General features: G+C 36.3%; 2 protein-coding genes across 4 annotated transcripts in view; one reads left to right on the forward strand and one right to left on the reverse strand.

The window, feature by feature from the left end:
- Positions 1–9,052, reverse strand: part of LOC140135816 (dehydrogenase/reductase SDR family member 4-like) — a 56,330-nt gene extending 47,278 nt beyond the window's left edge. For both annotated transcript variants that reach the window (XM_072157440.1, XM_072157439.1), the window contains exon 1: positions 8,810–9,052. In XM_072157440.1, the coding sequence (XP_072013541.1) occupies positions 8,810–8,949 (140 nt within the window). In that variant the 5' untranslated portion in view covers positions 8,950–9,052. The remainder of the gene's footprint in view (positions 1–8,809) is intronic.
- Positions 1–22,367, forward strand: part of LOC140135815 (thymidine kinase 2, mitochondrial-like) — a 34,275-nt gene extending 11,908 nt beyond the window's left edge. Inside the window, exons 1-6 of one of the 2 annotated variants that reach the window (XM_072157437.1) lie at positions 9,558–10,185; positions 13,598–13,726; positions 15,796–15,959; positions 16,447–16,535; positions 17,609–17,769; positions 18,485–22,367. In XM_072157437.1, coding sequence (XP_072013538.1) covers positions 9,661–10,185; positions 13,598–13,726; positions 15,796–15,959; positions 16,447–16,535; positions 17,609–17,769; positions 18,485–18,568 — 1,152 coding nt within the window. In that variant the 5' untranslated portion in view covers positions 9,558–9,660 and the 3' untranslated portion in view covers positions 18,569–22,367. Of the gene's footprint in view, positions 1–9,557; positions 10,186–13,597; positions 13,727–15,795; positions 15,960–16,446; positions 16,536–17,608; positions 17,770–18,484 lie in introns of those variants that run through there. The other variant, XM_072157438.1, reaches the window with a different exon arrangement.
- The last annotated feature ends 892 nt before the right edge of the window (positions 22,368–23,259 follow it).

Here is a 23,259-nt window from a genome sequence, read left to right on the forward strand (position 1 = left end):
GCTCTGGACTGTCCAGGACAATAAAACTTTGGTGGACAGGTCTTTGATTGAGGTTACCGATGTCATCCCGCTTGTTGTTAAAAGGCAAACCTTCAATAGTTACCCGGCTTAGTTTTTTAAACACATGTATGCATTTGCTATTCAGCCAAACATAATACATATTTTTACATTAAAAAATTTAAAGTAAATGTTAACCACAGAAACCTACATGAATATGTTGTCAAGGACTTCTATCATTAATTTTAATGTGAGGGTATGGCATGTATCATTGTATGGCTGCACATGGAATTCTAGCTAGGATTTTGTTTCATGCATGGGAAGCTGCTTTTGAGATGAGACTTTTTTTGTAAGACCTAAAGATTTCAAGTTTCTTAAACTTTCAGTACTAATTCTGAAAATTTTAGTAGGATTCTGGCAAAGTTCTCCCAAAGAGCAGCTATTTGTTATTTTGATAACTGGACATTGATACACGGTCATGAGTTGAGACTTTATTTAGGTATGAGAGGCAAACCTTAGTTAACACATTTGCTAGTAAGCCAAATTCGCCTAGACCGGGCCCAAACACAATACATATTTACACAGAAATTTAAAAGAACAGCTAGGTCAAGGAAACCTACATAAATTTGTTGTCTTTATTTCACTTGACCCAAATATATGATTTTTTTATGGTGATGAGACACTCGCACATGGAATTTTAGAGGGATTTTGATAGCAGTTCCACATAGAAAAGCTGCTATAATCATGAGACTAAGAAGATCTAGAAACACCACCAAAATGCTGTTTTGTTAGCTGAATCCGGGGGGGGGGGGTCACTCTCACACAAAAGTGTCTCCCACCCGCGTCCGAACACCTCTGAAATGCACCCTTCATGGCGAATTTTCACATAACCAAATTGCACCCCTTAATGGCGAAACACATGCAAAATCCTACCCTAAATGGCGTAGCACATGCAAAAACTATACCCTAAATGGCGTCAACTTGTAAATATCTATATTGATACCCTAAGTGGCGTAAACAGGGAAATGAGCAAATTTGATACCCAAGGTGTTTTTTGATGTTGCAGACATATAGATAGGCCCTACTGAAGAAAACATGCACAAAAGTAACAAGAATCAATTAAAAAGTGGTGATTTTTATCAAATTAATGCAAACTCACTCAAACAATAATATTACTAACCCTAAACGTCTAAGGATTTGGCTGAAAAAGGACCCCTAAATGGCGATGCCTTCTGAAAAAGTACCCTTTTTCATAAAGACGTTACGCCGCTGTGTGGTGAAAAACATACCCTTTTAGTTTTAGATGCTTTTATTGGACACAGGTGCGTAGCAAGTCAAGTAGTGAGTGACCCCCCCCCCCCCCCGGGCTGAATCTTTTTGATGAAAATCAATCTTTGACAAGATGTAACTTTGCTATGGAAAGCGCTATGACAAAACGGTTTTCAGATTCAGTTTTGGCTTTCTTTACTCAAGGCCAGGCTTTAATTTGATATATAAAATGATGCAGTTTGATGGCAAATTTGAATTCACCTTTCATACCTACACTACACTGATAATATAAATATTCATATTTTTAAAATATTTTTCACATTATGCACATTTGTAAGTCATGTTCATGTGTTGTAGTGACCAGTGTAAAGTCAGAAAGTATTAAAGGCAAGCAAGTAACTATAAAGTAACTAGAACCTACGCACCGCACCCAACGTCAAGACCTTAGTTCAAGATAGGGACAGGCACATCTGAGCGAGGGCGCTATTTATTTTACTTGATAATAAAGCCCTATGTAAATCTGTGCCATTTTGTGCCACTGAAAACACCATTTTTGGAGAAAATGATGAATAAAACCAAAATTAATCTGTTTCAGATGCTCTAGTTTGCATTGACAACAGATTCAATGCTTTAGGAAGCAGAATGCAACATTGACTTCACTTTTGAATCTTTTTTTCTGTGAGATATGCCTTGGTGAAAATCACCGTTTTGGTCAAAAAAGGGGTCAAAAGGGGCATTTTTGGGAAACAATTCTATTTTGACCCAAAATTCATCTTCTGACAAAAGGGAAACATGGTTTGACAAAAACTTTAATCCTTTTCACATAACAATTCCAGTTTACTTATTTGCTGGGAGAAAGCACTTTTTTGTTATCGCTTGGGAAAAATCATTGTTTTAGCCTAAAATGGGCCCAAAATGGCCAAAAAATGGCAACAATTTATTCACAATTTTTACCACCTTAAAATTTGAATTTTCATACAAAATTTCACAGATGTGTTGAAAATGATAACATACATAATATTCAACAAAAATTAGATTAAATTACAGTGAAAACAAAAATTGACAGGGGGCACAAAATTATCAAGTCCCCCATGCACTCCTATGCTATGGTAAGTCTTATCAGAGAATGTTCCGACAGTAATTTCGTCATAACTTCACAATAGCAATACAGTAGAAGATTGGTTTTGGTGTCAAATTGTTTCTGAGAAGTTCTCTCTTCCAATAAACTAGGTAACCCAGGCAAACCTTAGTTAACACATTTGCTAGTCAGCCAAATTCGCCAACAATGTCAATGCATTTTTACATAGAAATTTAAAACAAGTGCCCGAAGAAAGAAACCTACATAGAATACAGGACACTTCGCCCACAATGCACTTCGCCTACACGCAATTTAAGCCTACACGCCATTTCGCCTCGTGCCATCTAAGCCCCCCTAATTAGCTATACCGGCAATGCAACGCAATGGCATTGTGGCCCGGCATTGTGGATGTATACGATCGATGCGCACAGGATATGTGTGTATTCAGACCGTACTATCAATGATGCATTCATTAAATCGCCCCACATTGAATGGACGAGAATTAGCCTTGTGACCACGTCCTGGTGTAGTCTTGAGAATAGCCCCGTGTCAATAGCATGAATAGGTGATGATTGTTTTTAATGATCGTGCTGTGGTGATTTGAAGTTGAGAAGTATAGTTGTATTTCCCCCTCACATAATTTAGCTAAAGCGGCAATTAGAATAGTAGCTCAGTATTGCGTTTCCGAAATAAGGAAAGTATATAGTGCATCAAAATTTATTAGGCCTACGTTTCATACGGTACCGTTTTTAGTCTTTTGGACTTTTTGCATCTTGGTTCTTGCTAGAATCTGTTATGTTGTTTAATGTTTATTTGTTTTTCTTCGTTTGGATTTATTAAAGCTTTGTCTGAGTGGATTTTTGGTTATATTTTCAATTTAGTTTTTTCCTTTAATTAGTGTACTGTTGTTCATGCTTTTCTTTGTTTGGTAAATTAATTTCTTTGTTTGGGATAGGCCTATGGCTTTTTGCTTGGTTTTGTTACGTTTCTAGTTCTATTTTGGCTCGGTTTGGTTATCCTTTTCATTATTTTGTACTCTTTTGTAGCCTACTATAATTATACTAATTTGGTACGATCGTATTGTTTTTTTTTGTGTATATTATGAGTTTTTATTTGTTTTATTTTGTCTGTATCAATTAATAATATGTCTGTCTGTATTTTGTACTGTTTCCTTTTGATTTTTCCTATTTTTGTTTTTTCATTTTTATGCTTTTCTTTAATTTTCTTTTCTTTTTTTCATTCTTTCTTAGGCCTTTTTGTTCTATTTTTATGTTTGTTTTTCTACTTTTTGTTATGTGTTATGTTATTGTTTTGTTATGTGGTTCTACTTTTTGAAAATATTTTTAGTCACAATTTTGTTTTACCTTTATTCTCCTCTTTTATTTGGTCTGATTTTATGTTTTACTGCGTGTGTTCTTAACTTCTTATTATTATATTATTATTTAATAAGCAACAAAAAAAAAAAGAAAAAAAAAAGGAATATCGGATCAAGGAGGGCCTGTAAAAACAAAGAATAGATACCTTAGTTATAATAAAGCAAAGAAAAGATGCCAAAGTATCTTTTCTTTAGTTTTCTACGGGCCCCTGAGGTTCCTTTTCTTTGCTTTACAGGCCCGTAGTAAAGTATCTTTTCTTTACTTTTTATGGGCCCCTAGGACCCGGGCCCGGGGTAACGCACTTCTTAACCCCCCCTTGCCGGGCGGCACTGTATCTTTCTTGACTGGCGAGAACTACTCTTTGACCGTTCCTCATCAGGGATATCCCTTTTAACAAAGGAGCACCTGCGCATATGATGTATATAGCATTAACACCGTCATCATGGTCTGACTCGTTATACTTAATTGCTTTGGCTTCAATTATTTAGCATGTATCCTATATAATATATTTATTTGATTCAAATGCAAGTAAGGCTTTAGGTATTTTAGTTTCAGCTCAAACCAAAAAATTTATGTATATGACATGACCATTGACAATACAATAACGTATCAAAGGGGAATAAAGAATTAGGCCTAGGCCTCAAGAAAGAACAGGATTGAATAAAGAAAAATTAAGGACATAAGGAAAGAAAGACTTTGGCCTTATGCCTGAAGGAGGAAACCAGGTTTAACAATCTAATACTGTATTTGTTTATAGTTTGAACCATGTGATTACCGACGGAGTACAAAACAAGCATAATTGGACGGGAAAGAGAAAAAATGATCATAATCGGTGTACTGAAATGACATGTGAAAGACTAAGCTAAAACCAAAAGACCTACGCATTTACAGCTGTAAGTGTTACGTTTCTCTACGCAACTAGACCCTCCCTCGGGTCCGTGGAGAACGACTGGTAATGTAGATTACATAGCATTAAAAATCAACCCAATACACGGACCCTCCCAGTCTGTAGGCAATTTGACTTCCAGCTCCCACAAACTGCTGGAAGTTCACTTTCTGGATTTGGAGTCACGCAATCTTTCTATATACCACGTCCATGTTTTCACTACATTAACGCGTTTGTGTGCGACTAAACAACGATATTGTATCCGACCAATCAACGCAGCTTGGCAGCGGGGATATTTGAAAAGGCTTCCCTAGCTAAATAATGTGCAAACATTTGCAAACCGCCGCGATAATGTACATAATATGGACAATAGGCCTAAGTCCGAGTCGAGTGGTTGCCTTTTATTATTATGCTGCGTACCATGGGTCTATCAGGCGTGCCACTTGAGCTCAATACCTCTCAGTTGTTGACAAGTGTCCCATCCGATCTTGCGTCACATCCCGCGCATAGCTTTGTGCTACCATATTTGAATTGAAACTGGGGCGGGGCTTTACGTAATTGACATCGGAATCACCGTGTTTCGTTGAGCGAATATTTGGAAGTGAGATCTCTAACAGATTGGACCAGTCTCGGAATCAGCGCTCAATGGACTTTCGCGTTCACTTATAATCTGAGTATATTTCTATATTGCTGCATGGTTGACTGTGGTGGGTGTAATTAGTGGCGTCGATTTGTGGATGAAGAGGAATGGGTTTTGGCATTGAAGAAAATAAGGGGGGGAGTTGGCATTTTTTCATAGGGCATTACGTAATTATTTATTGTTACATTATCCAGAGATGGAACCGAACCGAGACTGGGGCCAGTCTATCGCAACATGTATATAATTTAGATGGTCCTCTCATGATGGAACGGCCTTTTGATGACCTATGCTCAAAGTCTATTCGGGCCTTCCCGGAGTCCTTCTTTCTTAAATTTCTTGTTGACAAGCTCAAAGTCGAATACTTCCCCTTATTTCTTAAGTTTCTCCTGGTATTAATTAAATTTGCCGAAACTGAACTGTCAAGAGCCGGGGCCAAGAGATAAAACCATATAGTGTAGGCCTTCGATCGTTAATACGTTTCAACCCTGATCATGCTGATTTTTTGGCATTGTAATGTTTTAACATGTCCACTGAGTATACATTGGAATCAAATTCATTATGTTTGTAAGTCATCGCAGCTACCCTGGGAAAAAATTTCAAATAAATGGAAACATTTTGCGCAATAAATGTGTTTATTGATATACGAGCTGTAACTCGTTATTTTCCCCAGATTTGGAAGATGTAGGTTGTATGGCTTTATATACATATGATTAATTTTAAACTTCATATAACTCGTTATTTTTCCTAGATCCTGTTAACACGTGCACCGCGTCTTCTAGGTCTATCAAATACCATACATGATTTCATTTTAAACTTCATATAAATTTTGCCCAGTATTTTGTCTGTTCATGTGCGCACCGTCTACGAATAGGTCTTCCCTATCTAGGCTTATCAAACACCCAGATTTGGAAGCTATAATTACTCGGATGTCGTTTGCATGATCAGGCTGGGCATACACACAATTAACACTTGTCTAAAATAATTCCTTTCTTGTTTCTATTATTATAATTATTATCTTTCTTTCATTTATCATGTGTATACCTTCTTGTATATACATATGAACATCATATTTCTTTACTAATTTCTAACAAACACCACCGTCAAACAAAAAAAAAAAATTCAAATTCGGATTTATGCGCGCAAAAGTAACATTTTTAATTTCCGCGCTTGATTCGTCGAGATGTGTTCGTGAAGGGGTGTGTATGGAGTGTTAGGTGGGATGTGTATGCGGGAGTGGACGTAGAGAGAACAAATAAACAAATCAAAGTCATAGAATTATAGGAGAAAGAAAACAAAACACAGATTCCAGATTCAGTTTTATGCGAGCAAAAGTAACATTTTCCATTTTCGCGCTTAATTCTTCGAGGTGTGTTCGTGAAGGGGCGTGAGGTGGGGGTGTGTGCGGAAGTGGACGTAGAGAGAACAAATAAACAAACCAAAGTCAATGAGAAAGATTAGAGAATTGCATACAGGAGAAAGAAAACAAAACACAAGTTCAGTTAAATGCGCATAAAAGTAACATTTTCCATTTCAGCTCAATTCTTGAGTAGGGACTATGTGTGTTCAATATATGAAGGGGTGGGGTGGGGTGTGGGGAGGGTATGGTTAAAGGTTTTGTATACCTACAGCGTCAAATATCCCATTCCTGCATTAAAAGTACGTGCATGATGATACATTCCAACCCGTGCTGCACTCCAAGAGTAGGCCTGCAAACCCAGCAAACACAAAACGTTTTCGACATCATTCGCAAAAGGTCAAAGAAGTGTCAAAGACTTCTCTGATTTAATATCTTTTATAGGACTGCAAGTTTTTAAAGTTTTGAACATCTTAAACTTTATTTTAAGTGAGTTTGAGCCGGTAAAATGAATGATTCGGTAATAATTAAATAAAAATGCACAAAACTCGCAAGCGCTTTTTTTTGGCCATATCAATTATTAGGCCATACTTATATGAAGTACCGTAAGTAAACATAATTTGTAAAATAGAATAACATATATAATAAGGCCTAATTGATTCTTTTGTTCATGAAAACATACCTGTAAAAATAAAATACATAGGCCTAAGGATTTAACATAAAAATACATTTATAAGGCCTAAATTTCGGACATCTTAAATTAATTATTGTTCGTGAAAATATAAGCTAATAATGTAAAAAATGATGCCGAAGATGGGAAACTTGGAATCAACTTTCATCACCCTTATGATTTTGTATCATAATTCAATGGCTTTCCTTCGTCTTCATACAGTGCATGGTACGGACTTACAAGCACAAAACATGTTTTAACACGGCCCGCAATTACAAATTTTTTGTTGGGCACACTGACTATACCCGTCCTCCAACACGCTGGCAAGTAAAGACTTCCAGCGAAATCGCCGGTATGACATTGGTAAATCAATGGCACTGTGACCGTATGCATAACGTATCCAGTATATTCCATTTCCGGGCCATTCCGTGGTTTGGCTGGCGGTGTGCAGGCACGCAGGGGACTTGTCAAGCAATCGTCGGCAGCAAATACCTGCGGTGTAAAAAGGGGCGAAACGCACAGCACAGGCCCTGCTCGCTGAAAATGGCCAAAAATTAATTTTAAACACTTTATCACATTATCAAGTTATTAAAAGTAGGCTGAAAGTTTTAGGTATTAAGAAAATTAAGACTGCCATATTTTTCTTTATAATTATCTTCATAAAAATTCACGTATAACACACTTTTGCACGAAGTTATCAAATTAATAAAAATGCATGTTGCAAAAAATGCATACACATATTAAAATATTTAAAAATATTGTTATAATGACATCAGCACGGTGTGTTAAAAACCGAGTCTGCTACCAACACAGAAACACACAACCCTTCCGGTCACATCGATCGTCATACATCCACAACCGTCATTAATGCATTGCATAGGGGGCGAGATGGCACGTAGGCGAGATGCCGTGTAGGCGAAGTTGCGTGTGGGCGAGGTGTCCTGTTTCCACCTACATAAATATGTTTTCTATACTTCACTTGACCCAAATATGTGATTTTTTATGGTGATAAGTCACCCGCACATGGAATTTTAGAGGATTTGGATAGCAGTTCCATTAAAAAAAGCTGCTATCATAATGAGACTTAAGATCTAGAAACACCCCCGAAATGCCGTTTTGGGGAATTTTGCTAGCTGAAACTTTTTGATGAAAGTCAATCTTTGACAAGATCTAACTTTGCTACGGAAAGTGCTATGAAAAAATGGTTTTCAGTTTTGGCTTTGTTTACTCAAGGGCTTTAATTTGATATATGAAATGATGCAGTTTGATGGCAAATTTGAATTCACCTGTCCTAGCATAGGCCTACCTAAATAAACAACAATTCATGTTAATAGAATTAATTTGAAGTTTTTATGCCTGTCCCTATTCAAGACCAATCTAGAAACCATCAACATCCAGACGCTGACTTCAAAGGCCCACTTTAATATTTAACCGCGACTTTGCACATGACCCCCCCCCCCCCCAAGACCCAACGTATGCGACAACCAGAGATGGTGATTGTACGTGACAAGACAGATAGATAAAGTCTAGTAAGCTTACCCTTCTGTTGATGCAGTGACAATCGCCACTTTCCCCTGTAATCTCTTGGCGTTTACAGCTTGAACACCAGCCATTCTAATGCTCGTATACGATACTTGTCTTCTTGTAAAGGTTTGCAACAGTCGTGTTTTGAAACTCATTGTAGATAAGGATATTTTATGGGTAACACCCGTGCCTAACTATAAAAGTTCGAAGCAAAATGTAAACAAAAGTTGGTTAGTTCATGCGTGTAACCCTTGACCTGGGAATTACTAGGTCAACCCAAATTATAATTGATTGACTTTTTTTTGGACCGTTTTACTACATAAATAGGGGGATTTATTTATAACAGCAAATATCAAAATTGCCTATTCTTTTCTAATTTAATTTCCTCTTTGTAAAAAATTCATAAAAATAAAACCAATTGTTTTTATTTTGTATTATTGTTATATTTTGAACGTTTTATTGGCAAAATCTTGGTATCAAATTCAACTTTACTACTACCATTCTTCAAATATTCCCCTACTGTATTGTGGATGAATCCAAACCAATGAGCCTACATCCGTTCGATTACTCATCGACAAGTCGCGACTCGCAAAATGTGTTTAAATCAGGGAAACAGTTTCATAAATATTTATCAAAATAATCGCGTTGTTGAGCTTTATATGCAATTTAAACAACAAATATAAATAAAACGTTAAGATTTCCAATATGATGGTAGTTGCTGATGGGGTATATTTTTAAGTTTATTAGATTTATTCATCATGCAGGGAAAAGCATCGAGTTTCTAGTTTGCGGTGGAGGTATTTTTAGACTATCGGTTATTGATCAATTTCTGCGCCAAAAATTAGGCATCCAATGAAAACACCACTATGGATTTGGGTAGGGGATTGAGACTGGCGCGGGTTTTTTGTACCGCTTTCAAACAATATCTCGGACCCACACAGACAGCAGCTACCAGTGCAGCTTCCTGTGGGACCAACCGGACATCAAGAAACCACTCAAAACTCCATATTTTGCCGTCTTTCTTTGTCCCACATGTACGATTTGTACACAAAGCTTGCAGTGATCATACTGGTGCTGTGGCATTTCTGTGTGTGAAACATCAGTCACTTTTTGTGCAGAAACATTTCAGCTCAAGTTCCAACTGCCAGGGTCGAAGAAATCTCAACTCACTCAAGCAATTCAGTAGAGCCAGTTTCTTGTCAAAGTTTTTGGAAGAATTGCGATTTGCATTTTTAAAAAGGTACATTGCAAATATGCTTGGTGGACAAGGAAGAAGACGGAGATCACTGAGGCTGAGTTCGTCAAGGAGAGAACCGTTGACTGTAATAAACAATTTGGCAAATGCAAACAATGGAATGAATGATGATGAAGATCAGCAAAGACCAATCACAGTAAGCTTAAGTTGGTGCCAGTTGATGTGCAATAAAAGTAGTGATTTTATTTTTTTGAAAAGAAATAGATAAAAAATTCAATTATATTTATATTATTAAATTCAATTATATTATATTTTACAAACAAGTTTCTTGCAAAATCATGCATGCATGAAAATCACATTTTGCTTGAACTTGTCCTACACATGAATTTCACCCAATTTGTAAATTAAGAATCTGAAAATAATTAATTATTTGGTACTCAGAATATATTTTTCTAAATATTTTAGTGTTCTTCAAAGAAGTGAAAATAGGCACAGGGTGGATTCATGGATGCATGAACAATTCAAACTTCGGCGACTGTGCCTGGCCCATTATATGTAATATCATGAATGTGTGTTACATAATTTATACATGTATTGGGTGGGGTAAGGTTTCATTTTTGTAAGAAATGGAAATCACCAAAAAGATGAATATTTAATGAAAAAGTTTACCTCATCATGAGCTGAAAAAAAGTGACGGGCAATCGGGACCACCCACTCAATTCAGCATCACTCTTTATCAAGCATTACAAATTCTACCGTCCAAGGAATTAATTAATTATGTCAGCATCATCAAGTGGAACTCCAAAAAATGATGCTCGATCAACTTCAGCTTGATTGCTGCATGCAGCGACATGTTATCGCCACATGCAGCAATCACGCTTGATTGACAATGATTGAGCGTTATCTTTCTGGAGTTTCACTTAAAATGCTTACCTTGCATAGCCATGATTGCATTATAAATTAATTCCTTGGTGGAATTTTTTCCCACCCAGTCATAAATAAGATACTGTGATGAAAGTTATCTGTGTTGGTAGTAAACATTAACCCTTTGATCACAACACAAAATGTGCGTACCTGGAATTTTCAGTCGACACTTTCATCAGCAGACAGGCAACCCAATTGAAAGGTCAGCGACCTTTCGGATACTTGACTCTAAACTAAAATTTTGGGGTACTCAAGTCTCCGAAAGGTCGCTGACCTCTAAATTGGGTTGCCAGTCTGCTGATGACAGTCGAAGTGTCGACTGAAAATTCCTGGTACGCAAATTTTTGTGTTGTGATCAAAGGTTTAATTTTAAACCACTAAATTAAATACGATACCGTATTCACTTCCAAACATGAAGTAAAATTTGTTGTAGTGGTGTGAAGTGGTGCAAAATGTTACCCATGTCAGCATGATTTATGTAGCTGGATGCCGCGTTAACGCTAGATTAATAAGAGTGACGCTGGACCGAAGTAGGATATTTCACATGGAAATTATTTTGTGTTTAAAAAGGTGATTATTTTTAAACTTAAAAAATGAGGGGTCAACCATGTCTGTAGGTAAAAAATCAGCAAAGTTATGGGCAAATGCATCATTTTTCACCACGGCGATCCGTTTTGCACAAAGGCGATTTTATTTTATCACTGAATGATAACTTCTGTAATGTATCAAGGATAAAGTACCAGCACTTTTTAGACTACATGTACCGTACGTCTCCAAGTTTCTGGTGTCCAAATTTCAAAATGTTGTATTTCCTATGGGGATTACACAGTTAAGCCATTTACTGTGGTCGCAACTTTTTGAGTTGAACGTCACCCTCTCTAAGACCAAAAAAAAAAGATTAGTCTCAAAGCTTGCGCGCGCATTTGTAAAATCCCACGATTTGACAAAAAACAAATGCGGAAATTTTTTTTATTTAATTTTTTTTTTTTAGTTTTTTCCAAAAAAAATTGGCGAAAATCAGACTTTTTTCTCAAAATACCATGAAAAAAAGTCGGGAATAAAAAAAAAAAAAAATCTCATTTCGCATTTGTTTTTAAATTTCCCGTGAGCTTTGAAACAAACCTTTTTTTTTTTTGCCTAAGCAATGTGGACATTCCTAACCAGGGGTAGCGCTGGCTTCAAAATTTAAGGGGTCCGAGTGATTTTTGTTGGACTCATTCAGCCCTCCAAAAGTCAAATTTAAGGGGTCCAATGGGAATTTTAAGGGGTCCGAGTCCGACTATGGAAACATCACCCACTAAATATTAGAGGTTACGATATGCTGGACATGGGGTTGTATTATGCATTTTACATCAACAAAATACAGCATGCAATAATTATGAGACCTCCCAGGGGTAAAATTTCCAAACGGCTAAAAAAAGGTAAATATTGCTTGCACCCGCCTGCTAAAAATTGTATTAAATGCATAAGCAGGAAAATGTAAAAGTTTCCATAAGCCTACTATTTCTCAAGTTTGTTTCAAGCGTTTAGTTTTGAACATGCCCCATGAATGTGTGCTCAAAATCACTTGCACTTGCCCCCCCTCCTTTTGACTTTCCAAAGATTGCCCCCCGGCTGCCAAAAAATTCTTGCCCCCCACCCAATTTTACCCTCATTTAATTGCACAACCTCTGAAGTTCTGAACTTCAAGAAAATCCAAAATATGGGAGTGCAAACCCCAAAACTAGGGGTTGTTTTTTACAATCCAGTCCTTGTTCAGGGGTTGTTTTTTACAATCCAGTCCTGTTTGTTCATCATGTATAAATGTTATAATGGAGCTTTTTATTTAGTCAAAACGCCAACCCTTAATTATCGAAAACGTAGTCCTAACCCTAATTCTGACCTTTCACCTCCTAAACCTGAATCAACCCCTTCAAAACTGGCAAAGTTCTGAAAAATTATGATCACACGACGTGACTATGTTCATGTGTATTTTTAATGTAAAAAGGTGCAGAATTCAACACCCCAAATCTTACCATGTGCCGCTAATTCACTGCAATTTTATCCTATATTGCCATCAAAAAAGAATACAAAGTTGACTTTTTTGTGTTGAGGAAACTCCATTTTTACTTAGCATGACATGAAAATTAGTTAAATGATGATTTACTATGGTATAAAACTCCCGATAAAACGATCATCAGTAGTAAACATTAATGCATGATCGGGGAAATCCCCCACTGACAGTTTATACAAGGGAGAGATTCTTTTGCAAGTGGAGTCAATTGTCACACTATTTCATTCGCAGAGCCTTGACTTGCACAATGTTTCAACAGATTGGTATTCAGAGTGAACGATCTGATATAGTTCTTGGAGCATTTATTTTTGACATTCTGTCTGAAATGATCGCATTTGTTTTGTCCATAAGGTTTTACATGCCTGATTTTCTGTGCGCGTCTGAGATATTCTTGTCTAACGCATTAGGTAAGCTTAAGGTTAATTTTATTGCGTCCCAACAACAGTTCCACGCGAGGGACGCGCACCAGCGCACCAGCGCGACCCTTGTTCCTAACATTGTGCTTCAAGCATGCCAGCAAACCGTGGGCATGTATTCTGTGTGCATTAATAAACAGAAACAGGAAATTGGTACTGTATATTAAAACCTCCCTAAAAAACAAAATCTATTTCAATTGTGTGTGCATTTACAGGTAGCAGTAGAAGGCAATATAGGCAGTGGCAAATCCACATTACTCAAGTATTTCAATGCTCAGGATGGCGTACAGGTTGTCATGGAACCAGTCCAAAAGTGGAGGGATAACAAAGGATGTAATATGCTGGTAATTATAAGTTCAACCTTACTCTAATTACCGGTAATCAAGAACAAATCAAAAGATCTGTACGGTAATATTTAATTTTAACTCATGTATTCGTCCGAGTAAAGTCCCACCCCTCCCCATTTGTCACAAAATTCCAGAAATTGTAAAAAAAAAAATTTTTAGTGTCCCTGGACCTCACCTACATGTAGATCTAAATGCTAGGATCATTCATGGTTGACCTAAAAAAAAAATTGCATGATGTTTTGTGTTTGTACATGTATGTCAATGATGTCCTAATACTCTATAAATGATTTCAAAAGGCATTCAAATTCAATGCATTTTGAAATCATAGAGTATGACATGAGTACAAATTATCAATTTTCATATTAAAAACACAAAACATGCAATTTTTTTTAGGTCAACCATGAATTTTTTTTTAATTTTTAAATTCAAGTATAATCCCCCCCCCCCAATTTAGAAAAATGTCACCTAAAAAACGGGTGAGACTATACTTGGACGAATACAGTAGTCTAAGGCTGACTTCCTGCCTCTAGATCTTTGCTTAAAATGTATGATTACAATGTATGAAATGTAACAAACAAGTCACATGGATGCCAGTTTCCCGAATTTTGTCAGTCCGATTCTGAATTTTTACTATCAAATTTTTTTGAATTTTCTATTTTTTTTCTATTTTTTTTTTTGGATTTGAAGAGTCTCTGGGGCCTGGACCCAGACTAGAGCCAATCGTTTGTGGTTGATTTAAAAAAAATGTCAAAAAAATTACTATTTTGTAAATAAAAGGGATCCCCAGCTGTGACTCTACATGTATGAGGCGCTGCGCTCCAGTAGCTACGCTCCTTTTTTAGGAAAAACGTTTTTAACCCCCAAATGCTCTTTAAATTCAGAAATATTCTTCACTAGATGAGATCTATAGAAATAATTGTGTACAACTACATGTAGGGGTGTGATTTTCGGGTAATTTTGTGCCAGGGTACGCGGCGCATTAAAAAAACCAAATTTAAGTTGTTTATTTTTTCGGTTTTGTAGTGTCCCTGGACCTAGACCTAAATGCTAGGATCATTCATGGTTGACCTAACAAAAAAAAAAACTTGCATGATTGTTTGTGTTTTTAATATGAAAAGTGATAATTTGTATTCATGTCATACCGTACTATCATAAAAGATAGGATTTCGTCTTTTGCCTATCCAATATCGAGTCATAATGGATGGGCTGGCCAATATTTTGAGTAGTGGATGCCGGCATCCACAACGATAAAAATAAAATCCTATCTTTTATTCTCATTCTTATTCAGTTTTAAAGTAATTTTTGCGAGGAAAAACTGCCTTTTTTCAGAAAAAAATAAAGTTACTTTTGTGAGGACATCCCCGTTGTTTTAAATGAACGAAACCATCACAAACATCTAAGCTGCCGAATCGCGTTCTTAGTTCTTGCACGTGTATGCATTATCGCGCGATCACTGAGGAGCAACAAGCGTGCCGCCGTAGCGTGGCGGCGTGCGCCCTGACTAATATCACTACGGTATCAACTATTGTGAGATATTATACACCAGAAAACCAATCAAATTACGTGAATTCTTTACAAGACGCACCCATTGAATAAGAATAATGATTTCGAAATGCCCAGGTTGTGTAATCTCAGGCGGGTAACCGGGTACCAAATTGCAAAAAAAAAAAAAATTATTTTTTTTTTTTTCGGTTTTAATATTGTCCTTGGACCTAGACCTAAATGCTAAGATCATTCATTCTATTAATGATTTCAAAATGCATTCAAATTCAATACATTTTGAAATCATTAATAGACTATGACATGAATACAAATTATCAATTTTCATATTAAAAATACAAAATATCTTGAAATTATTATTTTTTTTTTAGGTCAACCATGAATGATCCTAGCATTTAGGTCTAGGTCTAGGGACACTACAAAACCGAAAAAAATAAAAAACCGAAAATGCCAGCCTTAGTATAAAATCACAAATAATCAGTAAATCAGATCATCGACTAGAAATTAGAATGCTTTAAATTAAAATCTGTATTTTGTAACAAATTTGTCTTTCTGTTTGTTGATAGGATTTGACATACCGTGACCCATCCAGGTGGAGTTTTACATTCCAATCATTCGCACAGCTTACCATGTTAGAACAGCATAGGATACCCCATACAGCTCCCATTAAGATGATGGAAAGGTCCATATTTAGTGCCAAATATTGCTTTGTAGAAAATTTGTACAGAAGGTAAGCCTTGAAAACTGCAGTCGATATTATGAGTAAGATTGTCTACCCAAGTAAAGATGCAGTATCTGTGTTCTGTCTTTTAATTTCTTGACAAAAATTATTATGGACATGCGCTTTCAATGTTATGAGCCAATGACAAATGTTAGCTGCTGAAATGAACTATGATTTGAAAAGCCAACTGTGTTCGGCTTTTTCTTATAATTTTTTCAGCAGTTTCCCATTCACACTATTACAAACAGTTTTTTAAGAGTTGCAATTTAGAAGGCAACATTGTATTGACCGTATTGTCCGATTGTAACATGATGTATTCTACATTGTATTTGGCCCAGTTAGCCAAAGGTGCTCCAAGTCACGGTTTGGATTCTAAAAGACCATACATGTAGTATATTGCATCCAGTACCACAAAGATAGCCTTACAAGAGTGGTGTGTTTCCATTGTGCATTCATTATTTTCACCTATTAAATTTGCTTTTTCTTTTCTGTACAGCAAAAAAATGAACTCGTCGGAATACATGGTGCTCACTGAGTGGTTTGATTGGATAGTAAATACACAAGACTTACAGCTAGACCAAATAGGTAAGGCTAAGCACAGGGAAAATGCGTGATTTTTGAGAGTAAAATGCGCGCGCCAGTTTCTGAAAATGCGCTATTTGCACATTTTTAACCAAATGCGTGATTTTTCTCCCCAAAAAGTTCAAATACATGCAATATTAATTTTTTTAAACTTTTTTCCTTTATATTTTGATGAAGTTTTTTATGCGATGGCCTATTGTCCATACTTTAAATAACATGGATTGTGTTGCAGGTCATCGTGGATTCTTAGATTTTTGCAGGTTTTTGCAAAATTAGTATTTGAAAAATGGTTATTTTGGGAAAATCTTAATATTTGTGGTCAGACCCAAAATGCGCGATTATACCCAAAATGCGCAAATTTCTGCGTTTTTTGCGCATCGCGCATTTTCCCTGTCCTTAGGTAAGGCATAGTGTGAGGGCATGATCTAGTTTGATTTCATAAATTTATTGTACTGACTGACAGACTCTTGATAAGAATAACTAGCCAACTTTGCTACAAATTTGGTGATGATCAGAGTAATGATACTTGCAATGATGTTCAAATTGTTCATAAACCTTTGCAAGAATCACAATTGATTCTCAAAAAAAAGAAGTCTATTAAATCATTATCACCAACAGACGGTTACAGACGATTCTGTTAATGCCTGAAAGCCTTTGTGGGACTGTACATCATGCACATTGTCGAGCACATCGTTATAATGCAGTTGAACATGTGCATCAATGAAGATGTACTATGCTTTGGGCTGTACCAGTTGAAATCCATACGATGGAAAATGTGACCTTAATCCCCACACAGGGGTGTAAATTTCAAATGAAATTATCCATTCAGGTATTCTCATTTGAAATTCACACCCCTGTGTAAAAGATTAAGGTCATGTCTTCCTTAGGGGGTGCGAGGATTTTAACTGGAATAGTCCATATGAAAAGGATTCTGGGAATTGCCAAAGAGGTGAATTAATTGTGATTTCCCAAACTGCAAAACATGTAGAACACTATCTGAGACTGACTCTGACACTAGGGATTAAATTTGGATATTTTGTAATTGTAGTCTTATTTGAAATTGATCCATTTTACAGTATACCTAAGGACAACACCAGAAATGTGTCAGAAGAGGATCAAGAATAGATGTCGATCAGAAGAACAAGGAATACCAATGCAATATCTACAAGAACTTCATGAACTCCATGAAGATTGGCTCATAAGAGGCAATAAATTCAAGTTACCTGCACCAGTTATGGTAGGTTCATGGCTAGGGATACATTTTCACTGAGATAATCCATCCAGGGTTGTCTAGATCAAACTCTACAAAGAGATTATTACATTGTAACTCGTCAAGATTTGTGTGAATCCCATGATTTCCACAAAATTCCTTTGAAAGATTCAAATTTGATTCTCACAAGTTACATGTGCACAGGGATGAAAGGACACACTGATAGATATGCCTGAAACTGCTTTTAATCTGAAATGTAATTTTCCCTGTACTTTCCCTATACAATTTCCCTAAATTGGGCAAATGCTTGAATACTTGCATCCCTCCCATGTGTGCAAAATAATCCAAAACTGAAATACTGTAGTGGTAGAAATTACTTTGTTTGAAATCTTCCCAGGGCCAGAGCCATGGTGGCTCTCTGGAAGATTAACCACAGTGTGTGCACTGCAGTTTCCTTATCAGGCAAGGCACTTGTAGAGAGATTTTTATGGGTCACTCTGAAAAATTGTAACTGAATAGTTTTGCTGACAAAAAACCTAACTTTCTTATGACTTTATAATAAAAAAAATTGTTCACTGAAATTTACCAAGTAAAGAAATAATTGTCCACATCAATTTTTGTTACGATTTGGTCCTTTCATGCATAAATTAGCATACTCATAATACTCTCGTTACCACAGAAAATTTCAGGATCTAATCTATAATCAGTTTTTTGTTGGTTTTTTTCCTCATTTCTGTTGCAGGTACTAGATGCTTCCAAGCCACTAGAACAGATGTTTGAAGTCTTCGATGAGCAAAGAGACCAAATATTGCTACAGCAGCTATAATGTGCAATTGTAGTATTCTTATAATCTATTATATATTCAGGGATCCAACTTCAGTGAATCGATTCTCGCGATGACTCTCCGAAATGTGAATCGCAGGCATTTATGTTTTTGACAGCTGATTTGAGGAAGTAACAACACCATTCCATTTGGGCATCATGCGCAAATGAGTATTAGATTCACTACTGAATATGGCATCCACAGACTACTACAGACCATGTATCAAAAGTCCCCGTGTATTGTATGCTGTGAATTCTTGCATATTCATGAGCGCAAACGAGTATTTAGATTCACTACTGAATATGGCATCCACAGACTACTACAGACCATGTATCAAAAGTCCCTGTGTCTTGTATGCTGTGAATTCTTGCATATTCATGAGCGCAAACGAGTATTTAGATTCACTACTGAATGTGGCATCCACAGACTACTACCGACTATGTATCAACAGTCAAATTCCCAGTGCATTGCATGCTGTGAATTGTTGCATATTTATGAGGGCCGATTGTTCCATCGTGCCATGGCTAAATCACGCCAGCGTTTTGTGCCTTTGCGATTACGTGATAGACAGTAAAAATATGCAGTAAGTGCGTAGCAGTTTTGCCTGTCGCATTTCATGGAACAATCAGCCCTCATTATCGTGTGATGCTGAGACTTTGACTGTTTGAACGCGGTCTGTCATCTCTTTCGTCCATGGTGACATCAAGGTCAGAACATGTACACAGTACACCCCACCTAGAAAACACATTACAAGTTCAGGCTGATGTCAGAAGTGGGCTGCCATATTCATGTTGTTCATTTGTCGGCCCATTGCTGGTCAAGGCTAGTTTGTATTCATTTGCTCTGCGCACAAATCCTATTTGCCTGAAAATGACATAGATGACTAAAGAATTTGTTTGCATGAAATTACAAACTAAATGTTATAAAACGAGAATAACACTGTTATTTAGTTAAACGGTTATTATTTTACCGCAAGTTCTCCTGTCATTGTTGGTTTTGGGCAGAGGATCAAAGACTAATTCAATATAATCTTCCTAAATGGCTTTTAAATTCAAATGCAGTTCTGCTGCATGTAGATCTATGCATTGAAGTTTTGCAAGAAGTCGACAGTCCAGCTTAAATGATAGCTATCACTTCATTTCAATAATGATATGAAAACTTTAACCTTTGTAGTTGTATGTAGTTAATATATTAGTATTTAAAATCCTATGAAAAGTTTTAGAACTTTGTATCTTTATTTATGCCCTTCAGCCCTTGTATGTATTTTTGTACTAATGTCAATTTTTAATTGTTCTTGAATGGATTTAAAAATATTTCATAACCTCATTAATATACGCGAAGCCTGTAATCCAATCAAAAGAAATTGATTGCCTGACCGCGCACTAATTGCGAGGTCATTAATAACTCACAATGACTCCGGACGCGCAACAATGACTTCTGCGCGCGCGTGCGTGAGCTACGCGTTATGGCAACGCCTACGCGATGCCGTCGCGCTTCTGTCATTGGTAGCTCTTGTTGTCGGCGCGAATGTTATATTCGCCTGGTTGATTTTTTTTTGTAGGGTAGGTTACAACAATGATTAAAACTGGTTATATTTAACAGCGTTTTATGGCATAAAATAACATATTTGTTCAAAATATTAGATACGACGGTAATGAATGACAATAATAACTTTGCACCATCTATTTTGAGGTCATTGTGTGAAATTGTCGGGTTTTGTTTTGGGCCTCGGTATTTTTCCTCGGGAGCTACCGCTCCCTCGGAAACATACCTCACCCCAAAACAAAACCCTCCGATTCACACAATGACCTCAAAATAGATCTTGCGCAGTCAATATTGTCTAATTGTCAAACTGGTAATTTTTAATTGTTCTTGAGTACAATATTGGATGGACTATTGACCAGGGTGAAGTAGCAGGTGAGCGTCAAATATAATGGAGAGGGGAGATGGCAATGCAGCACTCAATTTATGGGATTAAAAACTGTTTTGCCAAATCAAACAGCTAAATCCTAATGTTTTAGGTATTGTTTTAAATGGCAATAAAAGTCACAACTTTTCTGTTTGGTCAATTTTTGAAATATGTATATTACATTCTAATCTTTGGAAAATCACCTTTCCTAACATGATGATGAAATGTTTAATTTATTTAAAAGCAAACTCGTAGCTCTCCCCGCATTCCTGAAAAGTGTTCTGTGAAATGTTGAACGGACTTTCGTTTATATCTTGTCATCAAACTTTTGTTTCTTATCTATTCAATTTTTGAAGTAGTTAACCATTTCTGCATGAAAATATATTACATGACTGTTTTATCATATGTGTAGGCCTATAGGCTAAAATCGTGTTTGTATTGTGTTGCTGGTCTCTGCAGTTTATTAGTTTTATGAATGTATTTGTTATTATCCTGTGTTGTATTCTTATTCTTATTTAGAAACAGTATTTTTGGTACAAGTCCAAATTGATCGTGGGTTGTATTCAATATTTCATGGTTCCTTTCACATAACATAGGCGACAGTTATGTGTAACTGACAATCATTTTAAGATATGTATTGTTTTGTGTACCTGTATTTCAAGTTGTATATTTAAATTTCTATGGGAAAAGGTCAAAGGATGTGTACCGGTACATTTATTTAGTGTCCTCTATAAGCAGGGCTGGGAATGTACTTAAGCCTAATTTGACTCCCTAGTCCCCAGAGTCCCGACCATAGATAGCAAACTTTTCCATAATTGTATATTTTTTTCTTGCATTTAAATCCAAGAATTCCCTGGAATGAGCTCCCAGAATTCCAGATTTTTACCATACCTGCCTGCTCATAAGCTATAATATTGACATGCTGCATATCGGTACGGTACTTTAACATCTTTTTTTTTTAATTTTAGGTTGCTTTTGTACAATTGGCACCTTTTTAATAATGTCATGTAATTTTATTTGAGATTAAAAAACAAACAATGTCGCTGGGCAGGAAATCTAGATGTAAATTGCTGTTACTCATTTGGCAGAGCAGTGTACAAAATGTCAAATTTGAAGGAGATGATGGGATACAAAACTACCTAACAGCCTTCAAAGATGTTTTAAATATGATGAAGTGTGATGTCCCCTGCAAAATGAAAATACCTTAAAATTTGACAATTTGTACTGTTCCCCAGTTTGCTAAAATGAGTTTTTCCACCCAGAAAATTTATCTTGGGAAATGGAATGTAAAATTGAATGCACAATAGTAATTTGGGTGTCCAACATACATTCAGGCTGTTGGATGCCCTATGAAAAATGATCTTATACGAGGGTTGATTGGAACAGAGCTGCCAACTCTCCCTCTTTTCGCAGGAGACTCCCTACTTTTAAACCTTCAGAACCCTTGATTTTTGGTCATCTCCCTGAAAAGGAAATGGTTTCATCCATTAAGATGTACACATTTGACAAATCTCCCTGATTGCAACAGGAAATCTCCCTTTTTTCAAGATGCAAATGTTGGCAGCTCTGTTGGAAGCCTCAAGCTTGAGAAAAAGTACAATGTGTACCAGAGAGTGGATTTTAATTGATTTTTTATGTTACTTTCGATTTCTTTATTAATTCTGTGGACATAGTATGTAGATGTAGTAACTAGATTGAACTTTGGACATCCAAATAAGTGAAATTTATTCCTATAGATATTTTGTTTCAATTCCTTACTGCATGAGAATTTTACTGCAGTACAATTTCTCAAGACAAAAACGTTGTGTATAAAGTTGTTTTATACATGTACCAAGTGTAACATTAATTTTGTTACTTTTATATTAAAACATTTTGTATATTATATGGACAGAATCTGTGGCTATGCATTAGTGTGGTTTTTGTGTATTTGCATTGATATTTTACAGAGACATGTTAAATTCGTTTTTTTGGTGTTTTTTGTCTCATTTTTATTCACCTGTACTTGGGCCTGGTGGAAGGGAAAAAAGAACATACAGACATGGTCCCCCTGACCCCATCTTAATTACAGTAACCAAGATAGAAAAAAGACACAATCAGATTATGACAGGACCCAACCAATACCTCTTGTAAAAAAATTTAAAAAAGAGCAAATGCTGCACACTACCAAGAGTGATGAAAAAGGCAAGCAGAAAAAGTGGTAGCCCAGCAAAAGCATGAAAACACAAAGGCAACTGTTGGGTCCCCCTGCCATTAATCAGCACCATACAACTTGTAAATAAAAACAAACAAATGTTGGTTATGAGTGCATCAATAAACTAGACCAGGGGTTTTCTACACGAAAACAAAAATCCCACCCAAACACCCCCTCAACAGTTGTAAAATTCATTGTTTTTAGGACAACAGCAAATTTGAATTAAAATCATAATCATGACTTTTGAATCCCCATAGAACACCGAGTTAAGTGGCTAAGATGGTGAGGTTTTTTTTCATTTTACCTCATTGGTTTGGCTTAATGCGACCAGAAAAATTTAGTTGTTACAAATATTTGGCAAAGAATAACCAGATTTGTATATTATGGGTTTAACTGGTGTTAGGGTATTTAAGCTGCTGTTGTACTACACAATGATTCCAGTTATATAAGTTCAGACATATATGGCAAAAATAATTGAAATGGATTAGGCTTTTGAAAGTCAATTTGCAGTTTCTCGTTACATAATTTTTCATTATTTTATACCACAGTGGAAACTCATAACGAAGTTGTCAGGGACAGAGAAATTAGTTCTTT

Source organism: Amphiura filiformis, chromosome 16 (genome assembly GCF_039555335.1).
Source record: "Amphiura filiformis chromosome 16, Afil_fr2py, whole genome shotgun sequence".
NCBI lineage: Eukaryota > Metazoa > Echinodermata > Ophiuroidea > Amphilepidida > Amphiuridae > Amphiura > Amphiura filiformis.